Source organism: Nicotiana tomentosiformis, chromosome 8 (genome assembly GCF_000390325.3).
Source record: "Nicotiana tomentosiformis chromosome 8, ASM39032v3, whole genome shotgun sequence".
In the NCBI taxonomy this organism is placed as follows: domain Eukaryota; kingdom Viridiplantae; phylum Streptophyta; class Magnoliopsida; order Solanales; family Solanaceae; genus Nicotiana; species Nicotiana tomentosiformis.
The window spans coordinates 128,083,114-128,095,650 of record NC_090819.1 but is presented as its reverse complement, the minus strand read 5'-3'; the positions used below and the strand labels follow the sequence as shown (position 1 = coordinate 128,095,650).

The 12,537-nt window shown below is 34.7% G+C and overlaps 3 protein-coding genes across 3 annotated transcripts; 1 reads left to right on the top strand and 2 right to left on the bottom strand.

The window, feature by feature from the left end:
- Positions 1–26: 26 nt before the first annotated feature.
- On the bottom strand, positions 27–2,735 carry LOC104086599 (elicitor-responsive protein 3). The gene is made up of 5 exons (XM_009590912.4): positions 2,556–2,735; positions 1,783–1,848; positions 1,538–1,664; positions 710–824; positions 27–343 (listed from the first exon to the last, which is right to left on the bottom strand). The coding sequence occupies exons 1-5, from the start codon at positions 2,620–2,622 to the stop codon at positions 284–286; spliced, it is 435 nt and encodes a 144-aa protein (XP_009589207.1). The 5' UTR covers positions 2,623–2,735; the 3' UTR covers positions 27–283.
- A 2,892-nt stretch (positions 2,736–5,627) lies between these two features.
- Positions 5,628–6,631, bottom strand: LOC104086598 (osmotin-like protein). The gene has a single exon (XM_009590911.4). It carries the CDS (start codon positions 6,627–6,629, stop codon positions 5,826–5,828), a length of 804 nt encoding a protein of 267 aa, XP_009589206.2. The 5' UTR covers positions 6,630–6,631; the 3' UTR covers positions 5,628–5,825.
- A 1,472-nt stretch (positions 6,632–8,103) lies between these two features.
- Positions 8,104–9,122, top strand: LOC104086597 (osmotin-like protein). Its single transcript, XM_009590910.4, has one exon. It carries the CDS (start codon positions 8,154–8,156, stop codon positions 8,907–8,909), a length of 756 nt encoding a protein of 251 aa, XP_009589205.1. The 5' UTR covers positions 8,104–8,153; the 3' UTR covers positions 8,910–9,122.
- Positions 9,123–12,537: the final 3,415 nt, after the last annotated feature.

Genomic DNA, 12,537 nt, shown 5'->3' with positions numbered 1-12,537 from the left:
TACCGCATGATCTTGGAACTTGACAATTTGGAAGCAATTGTAAAATCATATTACATGATAATCCTTATATAACAACTCATGAAATAATAAATCGAAAATCATGGCAAAGAGCACCAAGCAAATTCTTCACTCTTCTCTCCACAAAATCACAAAAAAAAAAAAAAAAAAAAGGAAAAGAAAACCCCAACATGTTCATTTAAGTATATATTGGAACACAACGTTTGGAATCAAATTGGTAATATGAGGAACAACATCAATTTGATCGACGGACTGATGCTTCATATCAATAAGAAGACTCTTTCCATCCGCCATAACTTTCTTCTTGTTCATAATCCCGCTCCTCCTGCAACATAGAAAAAGATATAATGCACTTAGCATACCAATTATACTTAAATGTCTACATATGCTAAATTTTAGAGTTATTTATCTGTGGTCACATAATATTCGACTGAGACGGGTATAAATGAACTGACATGGACGTGAAGATCTATATGATTGATCTCAACTTGTTTGAGATTAAGACATAATAGTAGTTGCTGATATTCGGTGCTGGCAAATGTCACGGATCCTCTCTCTCTCACACACGCACACATATATACACATCTTTTTTCCTTTAGCAGTATTAAACGAGCTCAGAAATTTAAGGACAAAAGATATGTATCCCATGTGAAGCATATGAATTAATAAAAGTGGGAAGAAAGTAACTTGCCTGAGGAGTAAAAGTGAGACCAACTTTAATTTCTCCACAATATTCTTCATTTTTAACTACATTATATGCAGTTGTTGGGATGCTCCCTTCTGAAAAAACTGGCTCAATAGCTATCCTGCATATATCATACACATGGATAGTTCAAAAACAAATATCAACCATTCAACTTCTGTAACAAAACTAAAAATCTCTGAATTGTTTAGGTCACGCTCGTGTGAAATGATCCCTCGAAAGTAACAACATATGCAGATCTCCAACTTATTAGCAGTGGGTGCACGTACAACCATACTCTAAGTTGCTCCGATACGGCATTTTAGGTGCCGCACCCATGTCGACACGACACTAGTATGAGTGTGGGTATGGGATCCATACAGGATCTGGTCAAACAATTTTAGGTACTTTGAGCGCGATGGATGGGAAAATTCGAAACGAAATACAATATGATTCATGAAATCAGAACCAAAACTAGGGTAAATTTGAAAAAATGACATACCTTATCTAGGAAATCAATCATTTACTTATCTACAACTTGAGAATAAAAAAATTCATACTTTACAAGCTATATATACGTAAGTATTTCACAAAATTTCTCATAGTTTAGAGATATTTTTATATTTTTATTTTTTTGAATTGTTTTTAGCCGGATCCCCGCACCTATATCCGTACTAGAATCTGTATCCCCGAATTTTAGAATTTACAGCTTGAAGGATCCAACCTTTAGATCAACACCCGTATCCGAGCAACTTAGACCATACTATCAAACTCAGACTATGTTTATACATACAAAAAATATGTATAAATCTTAGATTAGCCTCTAATAATACTTACTTGGCTTCTCCCACAAAATCGTCTTCACCTACAGAATCACTGTCCATTATCTTCAAGAACAGTTCTTCAACACCCTCAGAAATAGAGAAAACAAATGTTTCATTCCATTCAGGTTCACATCCCTTCCCTATGGAAAATCCAACATCAAGATCATCATAAATTATATTAATCAAACTTCATTTTTTTCTTAATAAATGTGAAATTAATAATATTAAGACGCTTAACCAAAGATTATGACATTGTACCTGATGCAACGCTGCTTTTTTTCTCCTGAGATCGACAAGTTAGAACCACATATGGATCCATATTATCTGTATCACCATATAATACATTTAAACAAGTAAAATATAGCAAATTGATAAATTAAGAAAAAGGCAATAGGCGAATATGATCTGAATAAATATTCTCTTTTTAAGAAACGATCGTCCATTTTTAATACTTAGTTTACCACTTTATCAACATAGGGCCGACTAAATCCAGATTCGCGTCGGGAAGTCCAAAAGGAGACTAATCACTCTTACCAAATTGAAGTCAAATGACCAAGAAGAATGTTCAATCGATTGTTCCTTTGAGTCCATTTTATTTGACACTATTTGACTAGGCATGAGCTAGATTTAAATTTACTAGTTTACTGTAGAATAAAGATATTAAAATACTAATGCAAAAAGTAGTTTGATCAAGAAATCATCAAATCAAATATTATAATGAAATTGTTAAAATGATTTTACTTTTTAACTTGACTAGTTCACTAAACATCAGCAAGACTAAGATCCAAAATACAAATTCGACGTCTTTTGTACATCCATTGAAATAAATCTCCTGGATCATATGATCAGTTATGGTATGGTGAATTTAAACTTTTTAAAGACTAGATTTTTCTACTATTTTTTTTATATTAATTTTTCCAGCAAATTCTAAGGAGAAGAATAGAAACCCACATCCAATTCAACTGATCAGAACAAAAACCGCAAAAACAAAAAGGAAATTGACGAATCAAATAATATTGCAGATCACTTACTGAGAAAATCAGTATTATCGAGGCCTTTAGCCCCAACGAGAAGTACTTCAAGTTTTCCTCGCGCCATTTTCAATGAAAAATATCACAGATCCCGAGGAAAAAAAATGCAGATTCTAAATACAGACAAGTTTAGGACAAAAGGCTGGTTCTTTTTTTGGTACTGTACGATGAGATTCTGCTTTGAGAGGAAAAGCCGGTGTTTTATACGCGCGAAAAGGATACCGGTTTACGTGGGGTAAGACCGGGTTGATTATAACTTGAACCGGCCGGGTGAGCTCCTTGATTGGTGGTGACCGGTCGGATGTAATAGCGATCTGGTGTGATAAGTATATTCATATGAGTTGTGGATCTAGATATGGAAAATCACATGGTGTCTCTTTATTTTAATTTCTTTTATTATTTAGGTTTTATATATTGACGATTTAATAGATTTGCAAAATCAGGTTATTAAAAGGTAATTACAAATAAATATTAATTAGTAATCTGATAACAATTATATATAATTTATTATAATAGGTTAAATTACCATTAAAAATATTTTACACTATTAGTGTATATTACTTTTTTTTTTAATTATTATTCTTAAGAAATCCACTTCTTTTGGATCTTCTCTTTAATTTCTTCTCCATTTTATACGATTGGTCAAGTCTGGTTAAAGTTCATTTTAAATAGCCTTTAAAATCTGTTTATTAATTAATGTAAAAAGGGAATTTTTTTTGGGGTGGGGTTGGGGGTCAGGGAGTGAAACAAAGCACATGTTAATTTGGTCAGCTATGGAGAATGGAGTGTCAAGAGAAATAAGCAAAACTCACACGCAATTTCCCTCTAGTTGCGTTTATTTAATTTTCTTAGCTTACCTAATACCAAGAGAAGTGAAGGGTAAAGTATACACCTAACCGTAAAATAAAAAACTAATATTAACAATAAACTAATAAATGCATGATATTTTTTGCATATAAACTTTATCATGTAATTAAAATCTGGTTAATTAATATATATTTTCTTCTAATGAAATTACTTTACAATGATAAGTTGATATGATTTAATGTAAATATCCGAATAAATATTTACCCGTAATTATACATGTCTATTATTGAAGAAGTGGTGCAATAAGATACAACTTTCTGTAGCTCGAATTGGGTGAAGATTGTGTTTCAAGCTAGCGTACTGCTTTGAGTCGACTCCATTGCCTTAAAGAGGAAACAATATGATCGGATTGAGACTGGGGAAATGTTAATCCAAACAATAGATTGATGTAATGCCATAAAGTTGACTAATTTTGTCGTGTGCCCTACTTACAAAAGACGTATATAGGTGTGGCCGTCTCCTTCAGGGGCAAACTTCAGCAATAGCCACTTTTAAATCCGTTCTTTAAAATATATTCATTAATTTATAATATATTTAAAGATTAGTTAATTCATCTAAATTTCAGGACTAAATATTTTGAGTGGGCTTAGTGTCCTGAATTTTTAAGCTGCTAATTTAAAATTCAGGACTAAGAGTCCTGAATTTCTAAACTATTAATTTAAATTCAGGACATAAAATTCAAACTTTTGCACACAATTTTCGAACTTCAGAACATAATGTCCTGAAGTTTAAACTTTGAGGTTTAAACTCTAGGACGCCATGTCCTGAAATTTGAGCGAAATTGGCTAATTTTAAATATATTATAAACTGTTGATATATTTTAAACAACATGCTTACCAGTGACTACATGGTGTCATTTTCACTTTTTCAGGTGACTAATATAGTACCAATATAGGCATTGTTGAATATGGGCTATAGCTCAATGATTTGTCATAGACAAAATACAAAACTGGCCGGTCGGCCTAAATTAATTATATTTGTTAGTAAAAATATATATATAAACAATATATTTATATGTGTATAATACACATATATACAAAAAAATATATATTTTTCGACTGTTATTTTTGGAAGCTGCTAAAAATATACATTTATCAATTTGTCACTATGTCCTGCTTTGCAGTGGTTGTTGACTTGTAGTTTATTATCGTATTGTGCCATCTAGGGGTGTCAATGGATATTTAAAAACCAACTAAATCGTCCGAACCTACCACACCGAACCGATTTTTAGGTTTCTTTTAATAAAACCGTAGGTTTTTATATAAATCTATAACCGTACCGATAATTAGGGTAGGTTTTTTATTTTATGAAAATAAACCGAAAAAAATACCGAACCGTACCGAATAAATTTACATGTGAAAAATATATTTATATACTAAGTTTTAAAAAAATAGATCATTAAATGTTTCCTTAACCTTTGAAATTATAAAATGATTACAATCCAACAAGTAATTAAAATCAAAATCCTAATGCCCAAACCTATTATGTTACTCCTACTGAAACTAAATTATTTCGAGCATATTCACTAGCAAGACAGAAAGTATTCTAGCGATTATGAGTGGCAAACTACAATGTATTGAATATGTTTCCTTTTGTATGATTTAGATTTATCTTTGTAAATATTTAATCTTCTATAAACTTTATTCTTGAGTCCCAACTTGTTAATATTTTACTACTCGTGTGATTTATTTTTTCTTTGTCTTTGCTTATTTTTTCTTTGTCTTTGCTTAGTTTCTTTAACGTTGTTGTAAAGTAGTTGATGGATCTATAATATGACGATCTTTCATATTTTCTTAATTCATCATTTAAACAATAGAACTGTCTAGAGAGTTGTGCTAAGTACAATAAAAGTATATATATTATTGCATTTTACTTTTACAGACTTTTACATGATATTTTAAAAAATACCGAAAATTAACCAAACCGTACCGATACCGATACCGAAGAGAAACCGACATGATTGGGACGGTTTCGAAAGGTTTAATGTTGGTTATACATGATATATAGAATAACCGAAAAATTGGTATGGTACATATTTTATAAAATAACCGGCAGAACTGAATCATTGACACCCCTGGTGCCATTGATATATACGAGTTGGGCCTATCTACGAATTAACATGGACTGATGGACTCTTTTACTAATACATATGAATTCTATATCTTCCAGTTATAGCTATACCTGGTCTTAGAGAATAGAGATTACTAAAATGAAACTACTTTGGAGCTTCCTTTGGATGTATTATCAAATTACAATATGTGATCGACCGATCGTTATTCAGATCATAGCCACTTTCAAGAGAACAAATTACAAGAAACGTGTGTAATTAAGACAAAGTAAAAACAATGACCAAAAATGCAAGCAAATTAAACAAGAAAGAGATGGCTAACACCACTCATGAATCTACTTAGACACTTCAAGAGTACTTGTAGGCATCTCCAATGGGAAATTTGTTGTTTCATTATGAGCACTTCCATAAGGACAGAACATAACCTTATAATCTGTAGTCCAACTTGTGCAAGTAAATGTACTTGTTGGATCATCTTGAGGATAACTATAGGCATCTGGACATCTTTGTTTGAACCATCTTGACAACTCTGTAGGACCACATGGTCCTTGTGTGCAACAATATTGTTGTCCTCCAAATGTTGTACATGGGTTGTTACATCCTCCAGGTACCCTAAGTGAACCAGGACATTCACCATTTATATTGGCTGTGCATTGAATTCCGTGACATTTTCCAGGGCCAGGCTTAGTCGGACCAAAAGACATAGGAATGTTGAATCCATCAATTACAGAAATGTCCCAGAAATCTAAGTTGCTGAATTGGTTCAACGCGTATTCGGCTAAGGTATTTGGTGGTTTACCCCATCCTTTGCATTCTAAGACTCCACCACAATCACCGGTTTGGCACCAACCTCTACCAGCACCATCAAAGTTGCAATTAGTACGACCCCATATACGTGCCATTTTAGTACCAGGTGGTGCCCAGAACCACCAACTTTGACCTCGTTCGAGACGTCGGCCACCGCCTACAGGGGTTGCCGCCGCCCAGACGGTGTATGGGCAGTTGTTATGGACTTCAAATACGCCGGAAGCATAAGTATAAGTCACAAAGGCAAGAAGGAAGATTACTAAACAAGTTGTCAAGTGACTCATTTTAGTGGACATTTTAGTAAGAAGATTGGTTGTTGGATGTGTTGACATTTGAGTTAAGAGGGTTTATATAGTGGTATGGCGGCTTTTTGCACTATGGACATTAATCATATTCTTTATATTTTGGCACTTGATATATTATTATTATATTAATATTAATAAAGGAATAATCATGAAAGATGCTTTGGTAAAGGTAGAGCTAGGCGGCTAAATGTGAAGGCCTGACAAGTGACACTTAATATTATGCACACACATATATAGAAGCTAAATAATTTATTTGGTGATAATGATCACGAGCAAACTTTGTCACGCTAATATGTCCAATTGAAATAATATGCCACCGATAATATCCACTATAAAACAAGATGGACTGAGCTAGAAACCCAAACATGGGTTGAGCCAAGTAATTTTTGTTTAAATAATATATTTATATTAAGAAATTTATTAAGTATGTACAAATATTATATCTAGAACACAATTATAACTATAAGCACTTGAAAATATTATTTTAAGATTCAGAGCCTATTTAATTGAAATACTTGATCCGCTTCCGTAAAACAAGATATACAGCCTTCAAGTAATACATTTTGTTCAGTCGGTTCATATTCCACTATTTTTCACTACTTTTACTTCACGTTTTTTACAAGCTATTGAATGGCGAAAATATACTAAGACAAAATAGTTATCCAGTACATCCTTCGAACTGAAATCATAATTTTACCTGCAATTATTACTATAGGTATCCCTAGCTACTTAATTTCATTTAAAATTAGCTATAACTAGCACTAGTTTATGGAATTTGGAGATGACTGTGCGCACAAGTTAGCTTTGTGGAATTTGGAGATGAGCTTTGCAGCCGGTTTCAATCTTTCCACTACATTTGCTGTTGGAGTCACTGAGTAAAATACTTATTTCCAGTCGGCTGTGTTTACACTAAATTTATGAATGCACACCATTAGTCTTCACACACACATATATAATATATAGCTTAATAACCCTGGTTAAATGATACAATATATTATCAATTTAATGAATACATATTTGCCTAATTATTACCCACTCTGCATTACCAAGTCTTCATAAATGAAAGATTTATAATCAAGAAATTCGATCAAGAATTCTAACATATATCAAGTGGATAACTAATAGAAAACGTATATGCATCTACAATCAAAAAAAGGTTAAGCAAATGGGGTGGGTTGGATCTTCAATTTGGAATTCCCCAAATTATTGACCATTTACAGATCAAGTTCATATATTAGTTAGTCTGATTTTGACTTAACAATTGTTACGATTCTATTTTTCATTTTAAGGAAAAATATAGTTCTGCATTTGATAAATGTAGACCAATATGTTATACAAATTAGCTTCTAATGTTCATAATAATTGTCAGGCTCCTACGAATAGCCGCCAGGCATCTTTCAAGATTATTCTTTTATTAATATAATATATCAAGTGCCAATATATATATGATTATTGTCTATAGTGCAAAAAGCCGCCACACCCCTATATAAAGCCCCTTAACTCAAATGTCAATATATCAACACCAATTTTCTTACTAAAAAGTCCACTAAAATGAGTCACTTGACAACTTTTTTAGTGTTCTTCCTCCTTGCCTTTGTGACTTATACTTATGCTTCCGGCGTATTTGAAGTCCATAACAATTGCCCATACACCGTCTGGGCGGCGGCAACCCCTGTAGGCGGTGGCCGACGTCTCGAACGAGGTCAAAGTTGGTGGTTCTGGGCACCACCTGGTACTAAAATGGCACGTATATGGGGTCGTACTAATTGCAATTTTGATGGTGCTGGTAGAGGTTGGTGCCAAACCGGTGATTGTGGTGGAGTCTTAGAATGCAAAGGATGGGGTAAACCACCAAATACCTTAGCCGAATACGCGTTGAACCAATTCAGCAACTTAGATTTCTGGGACATTTCTGTTATCGATGGATTCAACATTCCTATGTCTTTTGGCCCGACTAAGCCTGGTCCTGGAAAATGTCACGGAATTCAATGCACAGCCAATATAAATGGTGAATGCCCTGGTTCACTTAGGGTACCTGGAGGATGTAACAATCCATGTACAACATTTGGAGGACAACAATATTGTTGCACACAAGGACCATGTGGTCCTACTGAGTTATCAAGATGGTTCAAACAAAGATGTCCTGACGCCTATAGTTATCCTCAAGATGATCCAACAAGTACATTTACTTGCACAAGTTGGACTACAGATTATAAGGTTATGTTCTGTCCTTATGGAAGTGCTCACAATGAAACAACAAATTTCCCATTGGAGATGCCTACAAGTACTCATGAAGTGGCTAAGTAGATTCATGAGTGGAGTTAGCCAACACTTTCTTGTTTAGTTTGCTTGAAGATGGTCATTGTCTTTAATTTGTCTTAGTTACACGCATTTCTTGTAATTTGTTTTCTTGAAGTGGCTATGATCTGAATAACGATCGATCGATCACATATATTGTACTTTTTCTTACCCATGATGTTTTCATTCTTCAATCAAGAGTGCATTTGGATTATCGTGTCATTTTTGTTTTTTCTTTTAAATTGTTATTATTAAAGTCTTAAATCTTATACCAAAAAAAGAAATGAAAAGAAATAGTCTTGATAACATTCTAGAGTGCCCAGATCCGAAAATTTAAAATGGTAGGGCCAAGATTAAGATAAACTATTAGTAGCTCGTTAAAGGTCATACTAAGTCAAAACATGGAAATCATTCTTTATAGGCGGCTTTTAAAACATTTTCAAGTACATCATTGTATCTCGGTATTTTTTAGTGTTCTGGTTGAGACTCTCAAGTTAAAATCTTGGATCCTTCTCGGCTTTATTGAATAATGATGCATACTACATGACTTATATGCGACTACTCCTGACAATAATAAGCAAAATCGTTGACATAGGAGTAAAAGATTATTAGTAGTATAACATTTATCTACTGATTCTCATTCTTGAGTATTAATTTATTTATATTTTGGAAATGACAGTTCAATAATTAAAGAGATATTCAAACAGTAGTTTCACCATTCCAAGTTGTTGTCTTCTTCAAATACTGTCCAGTTGGACTTATTGATCTCTTATAATTACGATTATTACTTCGTTAATTATTTTCAAATTATCTTTAGAAAACAAAATGCTCTTTCGGACTAATAGTCTAGTGGCTTTCGATGTTTAATTATTGATAGCACTTGGTTAAGAGGCCCTTTTTTCTGAGTCCCACCATGGCACCATTAATAACATAAATCAAGTGGATAATTAATAGAAAAAGTATGGCAAGTGCATAATTAATAGAAAACATAAGCTTATCTACTGTCAAAAAGTTAAGAAAATAGGGTATGTCGCGATACATGTAATGTCACGACCCAAAATTTCAACCTATCGTGATGACGCCTATCTCGATATTAGCCAAGCCGAAAATCTTAATAACCAAAACTCCTCTTTAAGGTTGAAAATATAATATTTAAATACAATACAAACACTCCCCAAAACCTGGTGTCACTGAGTACATGAGCATCTAATGTGAATACAAGTCTGGAAAATATAGCCTATAATAGTCTGAGACCAAATACAGTAAACAAAGAGACAGAGAAGGAGAGACAAGGTCTGCGGAACACGGCAGCTACCTCAAAATCTCCTGAAAATCAACCGCGCAAAAGAATCAACACCCGCTATGTCCGGGAATACCTGAATCTGAACACAAAGTGCAGGGTGTAGTATGAGTACAACCAACTCAGCAAGTAACAATAATAAATAAGGAACTGAAGATAGAAACGAGCTACACAGTTATAGTTCATTTCCAATAATTCCACCAAAGAATAGATATGCTATCAAATCTGGCAGTTTAATGTCAAATCAATTTTTATACAGTTCATGTTCATGTAATCCGTATATGAACAATCTTTCAGAGATTTCAAAACAATGACAGATAGCAACTAAGTGTAACAACAAATGAAAATCAAGTACAATCTCTTAGGATAACAATCACTCCCTGGGCTCCCAACCCTCATCACTCACTCTCAATGGGTACCCGCTCTCATTGGGGGTGTACAGACTCCGGAGGGGCTCCTACGGCCCAAGCGCTATAATCTGCACGGACAACTCACGTGCCATAATATAAATATCTGGATCCGCACGGCCAACTCACGTGCTGCACGACCAACTCACGTGCTATAGTATAATATAAGGATCCGCATAGCTAACTCACGTGCTGCACGACCAACTCACGTGCTATCGTATAATATAAGGATCTGCACGGCCAACTCACGTGCTATCAATATCTCACAATCAGGTCCTCGGCCTCTCTCAATCATAAATCTCTCCAGTCTCTCGGGCTCTCATTAATCATGAAATCAGCCCAAACAATAATGATATGATGTATCAATAATAATAACAGAGATTGAGATAAAATGTACAAGGAAAAAACTGAGACTGAGTACATATAGCATTTAGCATGCAATTCAACAAGTACGCGACCTCTATGGGTCCCAACAATACTATCATGTAGTCTAAGCATAATTTCTAACATGATTTACAGTCAAAGTTTTATTAACACATAAAGAGCATATAGCTAACAACAAATTATTTAACTTTACAGTTTCTCGGGACGGACCGAGTCATAATCCCCTCGGTGTACGCTCACACGCCCGTCACCTAGCATGTACGTCACCTCCAAAATGATCACATGATACCAAAATCCGGGGTTTAATACCCTCAGGACCAGATTTAAAACTGTTACTTACCTTAAAACGTGAAACTCTTTACTCTGCTATGCCTTTGCTTCGCAAATCGGCATCCGAATGCCTCGAATCTAGTCACAGATAATTCGTTTCAGTCAATAAAATTTATTGAAATTAATTCCATAAGAAAATACTAATTTTTCATTAAAATCTGAAAGTTTAGCTAAAAAATAGCCTGTAGGGCCCACGTCTCGGAACCCGACAAAAGTTACAAAATCCGAAATCCCATTCAACCATGAGTCTACCCATACCAATTTTAATAAAATTCGACCTCAACTCGACCCTCAAATCTATAAATCTTATTTCCAAATTTCTAAGTTTCAATCTCCGATTTACACCTCAAAATCATGTAATCTAGTCGGATTATTCGATGATAATTCAATATTATGGAGTAGAAATGATCACAAGGGACTTACCTCAAGTTTTCCCATGAAAACCTTGCTCAAAATCGCGCAACCCGAGCTTGAAATGTCCCAAAATGGCAAAAGCTCGGAACCCCTCTGTTTTTGTACTGTCCAGGAATTTTCGCATCTGCGGAAACTTGGCCGCTTCTGTGCCAACCGCACGTGCGGAAGAAGTCCCGCATCTGCGCGCCTATTTGCGCTTCTGCGCAAGCCGCTTATGCGCGTGCCCCTCCGCATCTGCGCTCACGCAGGTGCAAAATTTCCCTTGCACCTGCGACCACTGCCCCACAGACCATTTGCGCATCTGTGCTTGCCAGGCTCGCTTCTGCGATGGAATTTCCGCAGGTGCGATTGCAGCAGAGGGCAGAAACTTCAGCTATTTCTTCTATGTCCGAATCTGATCCATTAACCATCCGAAACTCACCCGAGGCCCCTGAGACCTCAACCAAATGTACCAACAAGTCCTAAAACATCATAAGAACTTAGTCGAATCCTCAAATCACCTCAAACAACGCTAAAACCATGAATTACGCCCCAATTCAAGCCTATTGAACTTTGAAATTTCTAATTTCTATAAATAACGCCGAAACCTATTAAATCACGTCCGATTGACCTCAAATTTTGCACACAAGTCATAAATGACATAACATACCTATTAAAATTTTCAGAATCGGATTTTGACCCCGATGTCAAAAAGTCAACCCCTCGGTCAAACTTTCCAAAAATTTAACTTTCGGCATTTCAAGTCTAATTCCTCTACGGACCTCCAAATATTCTTCGAGACACACTCCTAAGTCCGAAATCA